The sequence below is a fragment of the Triturus cristatus genome, chromosome 10, assembly GCF_964204655.1.
Source record: "Triturus cristatus chromosome 10, aTriCri1.1, whole genome shotgun sequence".
NCBI lineage: Eukaryota > Metazoa > Chordata > Amphibia > Caudata > Salamandridae > Triturus > Triturus cristatus.
The window spans coordinates 52,118,657-52,137,314 of NC_140593.1; the positions used below are offsets into that span (position 1 = coordinate 52,118,657).

General features: G+C 47.0%; 1 protein-coding gene across 1 annotated transcript in view; it reads right to left on the reverse strand.

Moving 5' to 3' along the window:
* Positions 1–18,658, reverse strand: part of LOC146788818 (exocyst complex component 1-like) — a 1,992,459-nt gene that overhangs the window by 17,307 nt on the left and 1,956,494 nt on the right. The window contains exon 17 of the mRNA XM_085630399.1: positions 9,195–9,389. Coding sequence (XP_085486525.1) covers positions 9,195–9,389 — 195 coding nt within the window. The remainder of the gene's footprint in view (positions 1–9,194; positions 9,390–18,658) is intronic.

Here is an 18,658-nt window from a genome sequence, read left to right on the forward strand (position 1 = left end):
ACGAAGAGGACAGTTGTGAAGGGGATCAAGTATGTAAGAACGAGGTTCAAGTCCCACTGAGGCATCACAAAAGGAATAGGAGGAAAAAGGTGTGTAATGCCTTTGAGAAATCTATTTACAACAGGGGACTTGAAAAGAGAGGGCTGATCAGGGAGCCTGAGAAAGGCCAAAATAGCAGAAAGATAGCCCTTGATAGTGCTCAGAGCAGAGCGCTGCTGGGCCAAAGAAAGAAGGAACAGTAGTACTTCAGACAGAGGGGCAGAAAGGGGATCCACAGCCTTTGCTGTGCACCATGTCACAAATTTGTTCCACCTGCAGGCGTCTACCACTTTAGTGGAGGGACGCCTGGCTGCCTGAATGACATCACAAACTTCAGGAGGCAAGTCGAAAGGAATCAACTGCCATCGCTCAATCTCCATACAAAGAGGTGGAAGCTGGACAGGTGCGGGTGGAGGACCGTCCCTTGCTGCTGCGACAAAAGATCCTCCAGAAGAGGCAGTCTGATCGGAGGATCGATGCTCATACTGAGTAGCTTGTGATACCATACTCTTCGAGCCCAGTCCGGGGCCTCAAGTATGACTTGTGCCCGGTCGCGCATGATCTTCTTCAGCACTCTGGGCAGAAGTGGTATAGGCGGAAAGGCGTACAACAGACCCCAACTCCACTCGCCACGAAAAGCGTTGCCAAGTTAGTTTCGCCTTGGAAATTCCAACGCGCAGAACTGATGACATCGAGCGTTCTCTTCGGTGGCTAATAGATCTAACCAAAGCTCTCCCCACTGCTGAAAGAGACCCTGCACCACCTCCGAGTGAAGACGCCATTCGTGATCCATCATGCACCTGCGGCTGAGTTCGTCCGCCCTGGCGTTCAGAGAACCTCCCAGGTGTTGAACCACCAGGAAAACGCCCTGATTTTCCAGCCATGTCCAGAGACGCAGAGCTTCCTGACATAGGGTCCACAACCCCACCCCGCCCTGTTTGTTGCAGTACCACATGGCGTTGGTGTTGTCTGTGAACACCTGCACTACCCTCCCCTTGACAGAGGGAAGGAATGCCTTCAGTGCAAGCCGGATCGCCCGAAGCTCCAGAAGGCTGATATGGAGCTTAGACTCCGCTGGAGACCAGAAGCCTCTGATCTCTGCCTCTCCCATGTGACCGCCCCATCTCAGGAGGGACGCATCCGTCACCACTGTAAACTCCGGTTGGGGAAGGGAGAGGGATCTGCCGTCGACCCAATGCCGGTTCGTGAGCCACCACTGCAACTGTCGTGCAGTGCCCTCCGAGATCTGGACGTGATCAGACAGGTTCCCCTGATGCTGCGCCCACTGGAACTTCAGGTCCCACTGCAGAGCCCACATATTCCATCTGGCATGATCGATCAGCAGGATACAGGAGGCCATGAGGCCCAGCAGCCTCAGAGTCACTCTGACCGAAACCCGGGACAATAGCTGAAAGATCTGAATCAGAGCCCGAATATCCCAGACTCGCTGTTTGACCCGAAACTGTGCCGTGTCCAGAACCGCTCCGATAAAGAGGATTTTCTGAGAGGGAATCAGGTGCGACTTCGGCACGTTGATGGAGAGGCCCAGCAAATGCAGGAGATCGGCCGTAGTCTGGAGGTGGGAGAGGACTGCCTGGGGCGAGCCCGCCTTCAACAGCCAGTCGTTGAGATAGGGGAAGACTGAGACCCCTGATCTGCACAGATGAGCTGCAACCACCACCATCACTTTCGTGAACAACCGACGGGCACTGGTAAGGCCATAAGGGAACACGGTGAGCTGAAAATGCTCGTAGCCTACCTTGAAAAGCAGGTAATGCCGGTGGACCCGCAGGACTGGGATGTGGAAATAAGCATCCTGCAAGTCCAGCGCTACCATCCAGTCTTGTGAATCGAGAGCAGACAAGACCTGAGCCAGAGTGAGCATCTTGAACTCCTCTTTGCGGAGGAAGCGATTCACGTTCCGGTGGTCTAAGATAGGACGCAGGCCCTTCTCCTTCTTGGGTACTAGAAAGTAGTGGGAATAGCAACCACAACCTACTTCTGGCATCGGAACGAGCTCGATGGCCCCCTTGGCCAAGAGGGCCGCAACTTCCTGCTGAAGAAGCACCAAGTGATCCCCCGACATGTGGTGGTACCGAGGTGGCATGGCTGGGGGGGTAGTCTCGAAGGGGAGGGAGTAGCTCCTTCAGACTATCTCTAAAACCCACCTGTCCGAAGTGATGGTGCGCCAGTGGGGGAGGTGATGGCGAAGCCTGCCGCCCACTGGCGTTTGATGGGCCTGAAAGTTCGGACTAGAAAGGTTTTGAGGCAGTGATGGCTGGGGTGGCGGTGGACTGACCCGCCCGCTGGCCCCTTGGTCCCCCACGGCAGAACCCGTGGCCGCGCTGGGATTGTTGCTGCGCAGGCTTGTGGCCCTGTTGCGAACGCTGCGGGGCGCCCCTTCCGGTGCCACGAAAGGATCAAAAAGTAGAAGGCAGATTGAGTGGGATCAGGAGAAGTGGGAGGACCTTACTAAATCATTAGCCAATAGGGACTCCGGCAAATTCTGGAGAATTGTAAATATTGGCTCAGAAGATCTTCCATCGGCTATAGAACCTAACATCTCAGCTGAAGCCTGGAAGGAGCATTTCTGGTCCCTTTATAGGGTGGAGGCTGGGGTCCCCGGTGAATTACCACCCACTGTAACACCATGTCATTCTGGAGACCATTTTACGGTGACTGAAATTAGAGCAGCAATTTCTGCCTTACCCCTTGGCAAGGCTCCGGGTTTGGATGGCCTCCCCGGGGATCTCCTTAAACAGGAACCAGATGTTTGGGCACCATATCTATTGTCTATGTTTAATGCTATTCTGGGGGGCATGGAGGTGCCTAGTACTTGGCTGGGCGCAGAGATCGTGCCGGTCTTTAAAAAGGGGTCACCTCTGCTCCCAGCCAACTATAGGCCCATTAGCCTTATAGATGTCTCCCAGAAGTTGTTTGGTAGGCTGATTCTTCATCGCCTCCAAACTTGGATTGATGACTTTTCCATCCTTAGCCCCTATCAGGCAGGATTTAGGAAGGGGGTTTCGACTACGGACCAGGTGTTCCGCTTGAACCTTATTTACTGGAAGACCGCAATAATCGAGGGTGGCAGCTTGTACACGGTTTTCGTGGACCTGCGTGCTGCCTTCGACTTAGTCCCAAGAGCAAGACTCTGGTCCGTGTTGGCGGACCTGGCCATACCGCAAGATATCCTTTCCATTTTGATAAGACTGCACATGGCAAAATTTTGCACGTGTGAGGTGCGGTAGGAATGGGGTACTTACGGATAGATTTCCGGTTGACAGGGGGGTAAGACAGGGCTGTGTCCTCGCTCCGACCCTGTTTTGCCTCTTTGTCAACGGGGTTATCGACCACCTGCTGAGGGTGGCCGACTCCAAAGCACCAAAACTCAATGGCAGCAGGGTGCCCGCTATTATGTTTGCGGATGACACCCTGCTGCTGTCTAAGTCCCCCATGGGAATTCAACGAATTTTAGATGGATTTTGGACCTTTTGTACTGAGCGGGGTCTAGAGATCAATGCAATGTAGACGAAATACATGATTCTCAACCCCCCAAATTCCACCCGGCCTAATCCCATCATAGGCACTCAGAAGTTGGAGAGAGTATGTACATTTGAGTATTTGGGAGTCACCATTAATCAAACAATGTCCTAGGACACCCATCGTAACAAGGCCAATTTGAGACTTGTTCAATTAACTGGAGGTATCTGTAGGTTGAGGAATACTTCGTCCTTTAAACCTTTGACCCCAGCCCTACAAATTTATAAAATGCAAGCGCGTGGGGCAGTAGTATACGGCGGGGAACTGTGGGGTCACACCTCTACACAGAACTTACTAGTCACTGAAAACAATTTTATTAGGCAGCTGGCAGCCCTTCCAACAAGTACACCTCTTTTGCCGTTGAGGCTGGACCTGGGATTGAGACCCATTAGTGAAGAGCTGGCACTCAAACCGCTGACTTTCTGGCGTCGATTGTGGGCTAGGCCAGAACTTGCAACATATAGGTCTGAACTACAAGAGATTTTAACTCTGCCAAAAGCCGCTCTTATCCCATGGTTATCCTATGTGAAAAAGACATGTGAGAATCTGGGACGGCTGGAGCTTTGGCGAAACCCAGGGAGTGCGTGCTGTAGGATCCCTAGGAAACTCCTGGTAAAGGAATTTTATAAATTTAAATTATCAAAACTTATAGGGGCTACAAAGGAGGGGTCTCTTACTAACTTATTTATTAAAATGAAAGATGTGTACCACCAAGAGAGTGTTCTTGACAATATCAGCCCGGTCTTCACCAGAAAATTGTTCCTTCAGTGGAGACATAGCTCACTCCCACTTGGGTCATTTACGAAGCAGTGGTCCAATCCCCCCTCATCAGAGCAATGCTCACTATGCACCCAAACCTGGGAGGATGACCTACACATGATCTTTTTCTGTAAAGCATACCGTAGACCCAGAAATTATTGGCTTGTTCCCCTTCTTAAGAACCTGGGTCTTAGGCATTATCTACATGCATACAGAGTGTTAAAAACAGATCTTTCGCCCCCGGTTGTGTTTGCGGTAGCTACATTTTTAAGAGCAATGTGGCACATTCGAGCAAGACATATAAAGCAGGTTGAGGCTGGGGATAATAGAACTATTGAATGAATTGTATTTTGCACCATGTTGTTATTTATGCTCCTTCTCAAAATGTCATGTGCTTTTTATTCGAATGTTAACTCTATTTTAAATGTTTTTATTGTTGTATATCTTTTATGATCTAAAACGGTCGAAATAAAGATTATAAAGAAAAAAAAGAAAGAAGGCAGAGGAGGGGGACTGCAGAGAGTTCCAAGGACTTGGCCGTAGCCCGTGAGTCCTTAAACCTCTCCAACGCGCTGTCTGCTTTGTCGCCGAAGAGGCGACGGCCATCAAAAGGCATGTCCATAAGTGTGTTTTGGACATCCCCGGAAAATCCAGTTGTCCTCAACCAGGCGTGGCGTCGGATCGCAACCGTCATTGCAATTGATCTGCCCAGTAAGTCGGCGGTGTCTAGGCCACAACGAATCATGAACTTAGCTGCGTCTCTCCCCTCTGCAACAGCCTGGGAGAGAGCTGTCCGGGCCTCCTCCGGACACTGAGGCAGCACTTGCACCACCGTATCCCACAGAGAGTGGGAATAACGGCCCAAGAGTCATGTGGTGTTCATGGACCGCAGCGCAGAACTGGCAGAAGAAAAAATCTTCTTTCCGAACTGATCCAGTTTCTTGGATTCCCTATCCGGTGGTGCGGAAGGGAAAGCAGTCGGGGAAGCAGAGGCTTGGACAACCAAGCTCTCGGGGGTGGGGTGTTGGGAGAGGAACATGGGGTCACCGGGAGCCGGGCGATGGCGCCAGGCCACGTTCCTATTGACTGGAGCCCCTGTGGTGGGCCTGGACCAGGTGCCCAAAGGAACATCAGAAAGTGCTTCATTGAAGGGAAGCAGCGGCTCCGCAGAAGTAGCTGCTGGCTGAAGCATTTCTGTCAGGAGGTTAGTCCTGTCGGCCACAGTAGGGAGCACGAGGTGTAGGGCCTCCGCCGCCCTACGCAACACCACAGCATAACTAGCACCCTCCTCCGTAGCCACGGTAGGAGGAGTGAGCATGCCAAGGTCTGGTGAGGTGTCCAGACCACTGGCTTCCCTCAACTCCTCTGCCCAGTCCTGTTCATACTCGCAATCAGCTGCGAGAGGGTCCTCAGACCCCTCCCAGTCCTCCCCTTCCTCCTAAGGCTGTTCAACAGGCCTAAAAAAAGGAGCAGGGACATGTGGATAGAAATCCCCGAGCAACGTTGAGAACGGCATCGATCGACGCCAGCCTGACGCCGCCTTCCCTTCGGGGCTGAAACCGGGGTCGACGTCATCCCGAGGAGCGGGCGACATCGGAGGTGGTGCCGGTGGGGTCGACGTTAGTGGAGGTGTTACAAGGTCAACAGGCGTCAACCGGGATCCAGGCCTGGATCCAAGGGGGTCCTGCGGTGCTGAGGCCGGAGCCGTCAGCGATGCCGGGGCCGGAGCTGCCGGCGAGGAAAGGCAAGGACCCCCAGTCGGGACCACGGGGCCCAAAGGCGCACCAGCGGGATCCGACAGCCCAAAGAGGCGAGCCATAGCCGACAGGAATTCCTATATTTGGGCCGGAGTCGCCGACGGACCCGGAAAGTGCGGGTAGGCCGGCGGCGACTACACAGGCTCCGCCAGAGCCGCAGGGGACGCACCACCCGTACCCTCAACCGCGTCACGCGACCGGCAAGGGGAAGTCGAAGAACGATGACGTTTCTTCGACTTCTTAAGTCTGTCCTAAGTTTGTCTTAAGTCTGTCTTAATTCTGTCTTAAGTCTGTCTTAAGTCTGTCCTAAGTTTGTCTTAAGACTATCTTAAGTCTGTCTTAAGTCTGTCTTAAGTCAAACTTAAGACAAAATCCTAACTTTACTACTACTAAATGCCTTCTGTGAATACCAAAAGTAGTAGGACAGACTTAAGACAAACCTAGGACAGACTTAAGACAGGCTTAAGACAGACTTAAGACAAACCTAGGACAGACTTAAGACAGACTTAAGGCAGACTTAAGACAGACTTAAGACAGACTTAAGACAGACTTAAGACAGACTTAAGACAAACTTATGACAAATGTAGGACAGGCTTAAGACAGACTTAAGACAAAATCCTATTTTGTCTTAAGTTAGTTCTGTGAATCGGGCCCTTGGATCCCGAAGACCGATGGTGATGACTCAAGCGGCGCGGAGCCGAATGCCGGGCCTTCAGCAGCTTTCGGACCGCTCCCGCAATGACTTCAGCGCCATGGCCCGGCAGTCGGGGCACGACTTGGGGTCGTGGTCGCTCCCCAGGCAGAAAAGACACACACGGTGCGGGTCCGTCTCCGACATCATATGGTGACAATCCTCGCAGGACTTAAAACCGGGCATCCTAACTGCACCAGGAGTCCAAGACTCGGAGAAAAATAGAGATAAAAAGGCCTCAAAAAGACAGTCAAAACTTGACTGGGGGTTCCTGCTCTTCCCGGATCTGCGCTTGCTGGCACGGAAAAAGAAAGAACTGACGTCAGTGCGCGTGGGCGGCGTCTAAGCAGAGCCCGGGACGTCATCTCGGCGACTACGACGCCAACGACGGACGCGGAGCCGCACGACGCCACCTACCGATGCGCAGGGGTACTTCTGACGAAAACTTTCTGGATCCATTCTGACGCCGGGGGGTAATTCTAAGGTAAGGAATCTATCACTATGTATTTCTTTCAGATCAACCGCTTTCAGACACTACACTTTCGAGACCGACAGATGTGCATCAACAATCTTAAACTAAATGCTAATAAAGCTAAGATAATGATGGTAGATCCTCCTACTCCAGCCTGGCCTAAGATGTCTTAAGACACTGTAATATACCTACCAACAGGTTAGAAACCTTGGGATACTTATGGACCACTGACCTCTAAATAGAATTGACACTCCCAAAAGTGTAGGCAAGCTTAACAGTTGTTCGGTTGCTCTGAGATTTTGCCAACAGTGCATGTTTAGGAATTTGCAGATCTTTGTCCCTGAAAAAACAATAGTGCGCTCCCTAAATGGTGAAGCATGAAACTTGGCAGAAAGATCACAGAGCTCTAGGTGATTGTTGAACCATTCACTCTGCTCCCACCTCACAGAGGCACAAGATTTAAAAATGTATATCCCATGCCCCTCAGCATTGCCAAACACAAAGGCTCCATTAAAAAGAATACAGGCACAACTTGCTCCCAAAATTTTCATTTCTGAACTTTTGGCCCCAGAATTGTTGCACAAATTACTGTGTTTCTATTGCCTACGTAAACGGAATTTTATCCACCTATAAAACATGGGAGCCTGCAATCCATGTATAAAAAACAGTCTCTAATTTCCTTTTTACACACAACTTGTGTCATCCCTACTCATCTGTGATTGAGAAGTGATGTAGCCACTCAATTGTAATAACGTTTTACAGTGGGTTCTGATGTCCCAATGCCTGCTGCCAGAGACAGTAGCTGAGGGGGAAAAGTCATAGAGCATAATTAAAGCTGCTCTTTAATGTAGTGTGTCTTTTCATTCTTCTGCTCTGTTTTTTCTAGATGGACTGTGATAAGTAGATGCACCATTTAGATAATTATAGGAAAGACAAAATCCCACTACAGGTTTCTACACATTCTGATCCACAGACGATTTTTAAGACCTGACTTGTATCTTTTTGCAACAAACATAAAACTTCTTTTTGGTGTGTTCGATTTTTACAAAGGAGATTCTAATTGTATTCTTTGTGTTTACAAACATCCTATCTCTTTCATATGAAAGAGCACATACCAAGGATTTAAGTGATTTGTGGGAAGTGTAATGTTTTGACAATGTATTATAAGGAATAAAGTACCCCCTACCATACACTGTAAGGATACTGCAAGTCACCTCTGAGTTCCAATACCTTATAAAGGAACTTGGCCTTCAGTCTTGTTCCACTACATGGTCACAGAACTCCTCAGTGACTTGCAATACCCTTATAATGTACGACAGGGGACCTTCATCCCATATATATTTTTCACAATGATACATATTTTAAAGGTTCTTTTGAAATATTTGAATTGCACCATGTTTTTCTCAATTTCGAATTTGTGTGTGCCTGATGTAGTGCTATTTATAAACTTGCATGGAATGCTCAGCAGGGAAAGGTGTTTACTAAACAAACACTGCAGTGTCTGAACCATGAGGGCCTGATTCACAAAGGTAAACTTGCACTTTTGGGTGAGTTTATGTCTGTTCTGGATTTCACAAACTCGGATTAATAGGAGTTTCCGCAGTCAGGGAGGAGAACTCCGCACATAAAAACATACAACATGCCTATTTAGTTTGTGCTGTGTCCTCTGCTCTGACTGCAGAGCCTCCGCAGTTGTAAGCTTACTATTAAATCAGAGGTTATGAAAAACCGAACGCAAACTTACACAAAAGAGTAAGCTTACTATTGCGACCCAGGCCCTAAGTTACTCTCTTTTGCTCAAGCTGGAATGTCTGCCCACTCTCTCTACAATTCCTATTCTTCCCCTCCTTCATATCAACAATTTATCTGAGAAATTGAGAGACGTGAAGAGCAGCTCCATCCTGCACCACCTCTCTCAGGCTCAAGTGGTTACCGGCAGCAGGTTCTCCTCCGGTGAGAGGTATTTTAGGATGTTGCGGTACAGCACTTCCAGAGATCGCTTCACTTCCTTGCCAGGGTACTTTTTGATGATCTTGCGCAGCTCTTGTTTGCTGTATGCCAACTGGAAGCCAACCTCATCTTCCTTCACTCCTTGTGCCACGCGGGCTTTCACCCCATCAAAGAAGCACTGTGGAGGCAACAAACAAGTTAGGGGCAGATCACTCCACATGACACTCTAGCCACTCATTCCAGAATGTCTCAAGAACCTTGAATACTATGCCTGCATGAACAAATTTCTCCTTACCTTTGGCAACGCTCTTTCTGGAGGATACTCTATGTAGCTACAGATTGCTTACTGTGCGAATATTCTCCAGACTCGATCTTGAAACTTCAAAGCAGTGGAGCTAAATATATGCACCACCTATGTGTGCTGACATCAGTTGCTTTCTCAGGCTGTCTGCTCTCTCAGACGCAGAGCCCCTGGGCAAATTGGCATGACCAATTTGCAGTTCTCTAGATTGGGACCTTTCTAGATGGAAAAAAGTCCAGTTCACAGATCGAAAAGGTGAGATGGTAGGTGAAGAATCTGCGCTTGAATAGAGTATCCACCAGAAAGAGACTTACCAAAAGTAAATAACTTGTTCTTCTGGTGGATACTTCTCACTGCAGATTGCTGACCCTGTGAATAGATACCACAACAGCACCCCCCTTACTGATGGATCTGTAAATTGGCTCATAGCAAAACGTTCGACAGGACAGGACCAAGCAGGCAAAATGCACATTTCACTGGATCTGACTATTGAGGCAGTAGTGCTTCAGAGCGTGTGTACCAACGCCAATGTAGCTGCCTGACAAATCTCTTGAATAGGAATATAGCCCTTTACATCGCATGCGTTTACAACGCATGCAATTACAATTGGGTCATTACAACGACCGCTTTGTTACATCGCAGTACCATTTCAACGCAAGTCGTTAAAACGAAAGACGTTACAACAACTTGCTCTAGGGGGTGCGCTGGACTTAGGAATAGTATAATTTACTATTCCAACTCCAGTGTGTGCAACAGTAGGGAAGGTGTTGGAATAGTAAATTATACTGTGCCTTAGTTTAGAGCATCCCCTAGAGCAAGTTGTTGTAACAACTTGCGTTGTAATGGTACTGCGATGTAACAACGCGGTCGTTGTGACAATCACGTTGTAACGCATGCGATGTAAGAGCTCTTTCCCCTTGAATAGGCACTCCCTATACCAACGCAGAGATAGCGACTTTGGCTCAGGTGGAATAAGCCTGTAGGCTGCTTGTTGGCAAATGCGTAGCAGATATTGATGCAGAGCACAAACCACCAAGAGATGGTCTGCTTTGCACTGCCTTCCCCATCTTTACCCCCACATACCCCACGAAGAGCTGATCGTCCACCTGATGTTTCTCTGTGTTATCAAGGCAAAAACTCAGTGCTCTCTTGGGTCTCTCTTCTGAGGGATGAGGCAGAGCAAAGATTGCCAGAAGGTTGATAGCCTGTCCAATGTGAAATGTTTTGCCACTTTTAGTAGAAAATGAGCTCAGATTCTCAGCACGAGCTTATGCGGGAAGAATGTGGTATAAGGTGGTTGAACAGAAAGAGCCCTAAGCTCACTCACATGCCTAGCTAACATTATGGTAATGAGGATGACTGTTCAGAGGGTCAGAAGATATAATGGACAGCTGTGCATCGTTTCAAAGAGAATACACATTAAAAAAGTTAAGAACCAAATGTAGATCCCATTGTGGCATCCCCAAAAACTTCAGTGGAAACAAATGTTGCGAACCTTTCGAAAATCTCATCATATCAGGTGATTTAAACAATGACAGCTTACCCGACAGCCATAAAAAACGCTGACAGAGCCTATAAATAGTCTTAAACAGAGCCAAGAGCAAGTCCTTGCTGGGAGAGGGACAAAACAAACAAGAAAACAGCAAACATCTTTGCCTGCAGTGGGCCAATCAGGTGGGTACCGCATCGAACCACGAAGATATTCCAACAACTGGCGTACACAGAATTTGTAGAGGAATGCCTCACTGCCAAGATGACATCAATGAGTTCAGGAGGAAGGTCAAAGGAGGTCAACTGCTGCTTCTAAATCTCCAATCAAAAAGCAACAGATATCTCTCTGGGTTTCATTCAACAATTAACGATAAGAATCCATTAATATCTGATAAATGTGATCATTAATGCAAAATAACTGGCATTGATAAACATGACCCAAAGTGATATGTTACATTCCTTTATGTACAAAAAGCTTCGAAAGTAAGACTATTGCAATTAAGACGGTGCACAGAAAGAATCTACAAAAAAGCAATAATGGTGCTCTGTGTAGGAAAGTGCTCACACAGTGCAAGTAGATGCAGAAATGAAAAAAACATAAGATGGTGATCATGAAAAGGCAATAGACAATGGCATGGTCTATTTGAAGGGCTAATACAATGAAAGTTCAAACATAATTAGAGAAGAGTCCATCAACTACTTAATTGCTCCTAGCAGACCACTGTAATTAATAGACAAAATCGTTATGCCCTCTACTGTCGCCGGTGTTTCGACCCATCAGGTGATTAAGGGGGTAATCATCAGGACAACAAAAGGAATTTCAGAGCAAGAGTTGATCCGAGGTATTTTGGAAGGAAATTCGTAATAGAGCAGACACGGGACAAGTACAAAGTTACTTGTAAAGGTGCTTGCAGAGTATTACAAGCAATGTCACCAACTCCAGAGTCAGTCAGCAAAAATTGGATTTCCAATGTGCAAAAATGCAGCCATCGTGCTTTTACAGCGGTGGTGAAAAGATTCAGCCAGGATTTGCCACAATGATGGAAGGCGTCCTTCCATCACTTCCATGTGTAGCTGCCAATGGTGGTCTGCTAGGCATCAGCAGCTGAGTTCATCCTCCCTGGTGTTTAGAGATCCCACCAGGTTGTTCTTAACCAGAGGAATTGCCTGGTGGTTCAGCCACTTTCAGATACGCAGAGCCACCTGGCACAGAAGCCAAGACCTCATCCACCCTGCGTGTTTCAGTATCACATAGAGGAAGTGTTGTTTATGAGTACCTGCACCAGCCTTCCTCTGATGGTGGGCAGGAAGGCCTTCAACACCAAGTAAATCAAGCTTCTACCTGAGAATGGAGGCCTTAGATCTCCCCTCTCCCAGAAACACTCTACAAATCAGAAGCAATGTATCTGTGACCACTATCAAGTCTGGGTGGGGTAAGGAGAGGGGTCAGCTACTAATCCAGTGGCAGTCCATTAGCCACCACTGCTGAGATTTTGCAGTCTCCTCTGAAATCTGGAGCCAGATTCCACTAAAGCTGTGCCCACTGGGATTTTAGATCCCACTGCAGATCCTGCATATGCCATCTGGCATGTTTTACCAGCAAGATGCATGAGACCTGCAGTCCAGAATTATTCGCTCCGGGGAAAAGGCACAAAACCGTACAGTATCCAGAATCGCTCAGATGAATAGGAGCATTTGCGATGGAGTCAGGCGTGACTTTGGCACATTGAAAGTGAACCCCAAATATGTTAGGATCACCGTTGTATGGAGGTAGTTGATGACTGCCTTGAGCGATCCCACCTTCAAAAGCCAGTGGTTGTTGTAGGAGAAAACTGGAACCAACCCCGACTCTGGATGTGTACAGTGACTACTGGCATCACTTAACACTCAAGGGGCATTGGTGAGGCCAAAAGGGAGTAACGTGAACTGAAAATTCTCCTGGGCCATTGCGAAGTGTAGGTAGCACCTGTGGGCCTGCAGGATGGGGATATGGAAATAAGCATCCTGCAGGTCCAACACCACCGTCCAGTCTGCACATAGGACCTGGGCTAGTGTGAGCATCTTCAGTTTTTCCTTCCACAGCAAGGCGTTGAGAGGGCGAAGATCTAAAATAAGACAAAGGCATCTGTCGTTCTTCAACATAAGGAAGTAACAGGAGTAACACGCTGTTCCTACTTCTGAAGCTGGTACCCTCTCTACGGCCCCTTTAGCCAAAATTAAGTTATAAGATTGACATGTGGTCCTCAGTCAGCTGTGCTGATGGCCAGGGAAGGTGTGGCGGTGTAGAAAGAAATGGGACGGCGTGGCCCCTATTGACAATTTAGAGGAACCATTTGTCTGACCGAATGGCTTGCCACTCTTGGAGGAAATGCCGGATCTTGTCCCCAACAAGGTAGCTGAGAGCCATGAAGGGCACACTAAGGAGGTTTGTGGCTGTGCCAGCTGGAGGGGCAGGGGTCTGAGCTGCACTTTGTTCCTGATGCTCTGGGAGTTGCCTTTGTAAGTCATGGCCTTGGCCACGAAAGGACTAGGACACCTGTTGGGCTGGCAGCGGGATCTGACTTTGGCGGTATTGTAAACTCCACCGTAGCATTAAAAGTGTCAAATTTGTTGATAAAACTATCTGGATGGGGCAGACAAGCCCAAGGAATGTTTTGTGGCCCTGTTATTTTAAGACGGTTCAGGGCAGAATCTGCTTTCTCATCACAACAGTGAGAGCCATCAAATAGCATGTCTATCAGGGATGCTTGGCCATCCCCAGAGAAGCCGAAGACCTCATCCAGGTGTGCCACTTCTACCAATCACTGGACCTAAGCAGCTGGCGATGTGGATCACAAATCTTGCTACTTCGCCGCAATTCTGGGTAGCTTTGGGTTACGGACACCCAGAGGTTGTCCAGGACTCCCGGTACAACTAGCGCATGACAGTAGTGACCTAAAAGACAGCTGGCTAATGGAGGAAAATATGTGCGTACCAAAGTTCTTTATTCGCTTAGACTCATGATCAGGTGGGGAAGGTTCATATTTACTTTACTGGTGGACACCTACACCGCTTAGCTTTCTGGGTTAGATGTTATGTAAGAAAGTCAGGGTGGCCTGGTGCTGGTTGATGGCACTGAGTGCCCTGCCTATTGATTGGTGGTCCAGAACATGATTTCGCCCAAGTGAGTATCAGTGAAGGTCTCATTAAATGGTAACATACATTCTGTAGGTGCTTGACCAGGCTGGAGTGAGTACCTGAGTGAGAACATTAGTCTTTACCAGCATAGTAGGAAGTTGTAGGTCCAGTTCTTCTGCTGTTCTCCGCATAACAATGGCAAAGGAGGCAATTTTTTGGTGGCAGGGCCGGGTGGAGAAATTAAGGAAACTATCTTGAGAAGTGTCCAGACCACTAGCATCTTGAATTCCTCGTACCTGTTTTCCTCATCATATTAGCGAACAAAATCTCCTTCACTAAAATTTTCATTATCCGAGTCAGTGCCGAAAAGGCTGCGAAAAGTCTGAGCCCTACTGCGTGGTAGGGGCAAGGCTACAGAATAAGAAGGGTAGCTGGGTAACTACACTCCATTGAGACCAGGCCACTGCATCTGTTGGTGCGTGTTCTGCTTGGAGTCGGAAACCAGAATGAGTTGTGAATCCTCCTCTGGTGTTGGCACATGCGTTGATGCAAAGGCGCGCCAGAGGGAACCACTAATGTGATGAAAATGAGCATCATGGCCTCCCTAAAGGCTTTCACTTGCAAATTCAAGGTGCATTAGGACTAAGCTCTGGATTCCTAAGGAGTTTGGGAGTGAGACCCGGAAGCACAATGATGCACTTGCTCCTTCTCTCGAGTTTGAGAGTGACAGGAAGGGGCTGATTCCTGCTTTGATATCTTATACATCTTCTTGGACTCACCCAAAGTCTTCGACCACAACTATCATCCTCTTATGCTTCTTCTTGCACTTACCCACAGACTTCTACGATAATGATGATCTGCTGCAGGAACAACTTCGAGAGTAAGAATAGGACCTTAATTTCCACATCAACCGGTCATTGCACGGAGTCTTCCAGTGTGTGGCGATATTGGTCCTGTAGGGAGTTTCCATTCACCTAGGCGCAGTCATCGCAGGCCCTTAAATTGTGCTCCAACCCCAAGCACCATAGACATACACATGAGGGTCTGTTACAGACATTTGTTTGTGACACTCCCTACACGGTTTGACCCCCTGCTGTCTTAGGAGGGGATATTTTCTCTTTCACACTGAAACATTTTTGCAAAACAAGTTAAGAAAAAGGTCTTGAAAATGACTAAGGAGTAGCTGTGGATCCGTGTCTGAAGGTTTAGAAAGAAGGGAACTGACATCAGTGTGCATAGGTGGTACTGATCTGTGGCTCCACGCTTCACTTCCGTGGTGGCACAATATCAGTACGGCACAACACAATACCCTCCTACTAGTGTGCAAGAGTACTGCTTTGAAGTTTCCGGATTCAGTCTGATGCCTGGGGAATATCCACAAGGTGAGGAATCTGCTTAGAAGTAGCCATTAGAAAATTGTACTACTGCGAGACCTGTAAGGCGAGGAAGGATAAAATACTCACCTGTAATCCTACTTCTCTTTCATGGTAACCCTCATCATAGTCATAAGCACTGAATAGAGCCACCCATGCGCAGGGACCCCAGGGTTCATACTAAATATTATATATATATATATATATATATATATATATATATATATATATATATATATATATATATATATATATATATATATATATATATATATATATATATATATATATATATATATATTACCTACTGGCGGTCGCCAGTAGGTAGTTATAGTTAGGACCCTGTTTCCATAGGAAATCCGCAACATTCTATTTTGAATAACTTTGGCGCCGGTCGACGAATCCTCGCGAATTTCTCAAAATAGGTGGGGCGCTCCGCTCCGCTCCTACCCTGAAAGTCTCGGGGGGATTCGTCAAGCGGGGGCTGAGATAAAAGGGGGGTCCCAAAACGCGTTTTTCCCATGCATTTTTCCATAGGACCTTTAGACAGGGCTACAGCCCGAACGGCTGAACAGAATTACTAGAAATTTGGCAGAGAGGTAGTCCTCAGGTAAAGGAAGTGCCTTTTGTAGGTTTGGTGTAAATCTGTTCAGTAGATTATGAGAAAATAGCCTTTAAATCAATATATATATCTGAGCCAGCTTACGGTACGCTTACCGTAAGCTTACCGTACGCGTACGGTGGCGTGCGCGAGCGCGATTCTGATTGGCTCTTAGATCTTAGTAAACATTCGAATCGGCCGAAACCAGGAAGCGACGGCCGCCATTTTCTCTCTCGCACTGAGAGTTAGGTTGTAAAATAAAGCCAAAAAACATGTATAGGGGCTGTTTAGACAGCTCCCACCCACATAGCCATGTTGAGGGAGTCCCCAAAGACCCCCCAAGAGCAAAAATGCAATTTTTATTTTTTCGATAATTTCGCCGATTACGCTTACCGTACGCGTACGGTAAAAAATTTAAAAAAAAAAAAAACTATCCACACTCTCCCCACCCCGTGTGCAATTGGTGACCGCAGGCCACCAATTATGCATGGCTTATCACAGATGTGAGGAACTAGAATATTTTAAACAAAAATAATAAATGGAAAAATTATCCACACATCCACCCCGTGTGCAAATGGTGCCCGAAGGGCACCATTTGTGCATGGCTTCTAAAAATGACGAAAAATTAAAATATTACCTTTCAAAACGAAGTGCATCATATGTCCTCCATGTGCGCACGGTGCGCGAAGCGCATCGTGCGTACATGGCCCATCTAGCGTAACGTGGGCACGCGGTGCGCGTAGCGCACCGCGTGCCCACTGTGCGTGCACGTCACTAACTGCGTAAAGTGGGCGCGCGGTGCGCGAAGCGCACCGCGTGCTTACTGTGCGCGCACGGTGCGCGAAGCGCACCGTGCGCGCACGGAACGAACTGCGTTAAGTGGGCGCGCACGCCACGAATGGCGTAAAGTAACTTAGCATTTAAAAAACCGTACAAATTCACTGAAAAAACCATAGGTTTCACACACGTTATAGTTAGGAATTAGCATTTAAAAAACCTTGCAAATTCACTGAAAAAACCATAGGTTTCACACATGTTATAGTTAGCGGAAATTTTACTGATAAAAAACCAATGAAATTCCCCCGTTATAGTTACTGCAGGCAACTATAACTCACGCAACCGCAATCTTCTGCTGATGACATATGTGTCTTTATGAAAAAAAAATATTTGTAATATATGTATAGCTAAAAATGTATGGAAGAAGACATGGGCAAATAAGTGTCTAAATACAGTATTAACATCAGCAGAGGATTGCGGTCGCGTGAGTTATAGTTGCCTGCAGTAACTATAACGGGGGAATTTCATTGGTTTTTTATCAGTAAAATTTCCGCTAACTATAACATGTGTGAAACCTATGGTTTTTTCAGTGAATATATATATATATATATATATATATATATATATATATATATATATATATATAAAAAACATATATCAAACCACACTCCTCCGTTGTAGACAGAAGTAGGGGACACACGGGTCCAACAAGTAGTTGCTCTTTTATTGTACTTCGGCATGACGCGTTTCATCTATATGACTCATCAGGTGCCAAACAGTAAGTACTGTCCAAGCCCACTTTTAAAACAAACTGCCCCTCTATGATTGGTTGAGGCGCTGCTTAGGTTTAGGCTAGGGAGATAACTTGAACCCGGAGCTCCGAGTCCATGTGGAGCAGGCACATATATATATAAATTAATTTAAATAAATTACTGTACATAGTACTTTTAACAACATATATCTGCAGCCTATAACAAAGGCTAAAAGTGTCCAAATTACATTGGTTTTCATTTTAAACGACCCAGCAATTACCAATATATTTCTGTCATAAACAGAAAAAAGATCATGAAATGGTTTCACAACCTTTATTTAAAAAGGAATATGAAAGGGATATGAGACATTCTTAGCCAATAGGCTGCATTCAAAACATAACAGAGAAAAACTGGTACCATACCTTTAAGATGTCACAGGACCCCCTGTATTGCATCATACCTCACAGGTGACAAGCCAGGTCATTTGTATGGTGAAATGGTATCCAGAGCACAAAGGATATCTAAGTGGCTGCATTAAAATTTGTCCGGGGAGGTGGCAGGGTTGCTTATGACTATCATGAGGATTCGCAGCTGTCACAATTATCCAAAAAGATTCCTTTAAAAGCCTGTCCTGCTTGAGTATCTGACTGACTCTAGAAAGTAATGCCTGGTAAATGTATGTGCCGATCTCCATGTTGCAGCTTTACATATTTCAGAAATGGGTATATTTCTCAGTAGAGCAGCAGTTGCAGCTTTCTCCCTAGTAGAATGGGCCTTAGGTCTGGCAGGTAAGTGTTTGTTGGCTAACTGGTAGGAAAACACTATACAGGAAATTGTCCACTTAGAGAATATTTGCTTGGAGGAAGCCAAGACTGTTCTCATTAGACCATAGTTGACAAAGAGGTGGTCAGTCTGTCTGATGTCTTTTGTTTTATCAAAATAAAGTACAAGTTACTTACCTTCGGTAACGTAATATCTGGTAGAGACACAGTCTAGCTGCAGATTCCTTAACTTTTGAATTCTCTCCCCAGGCGA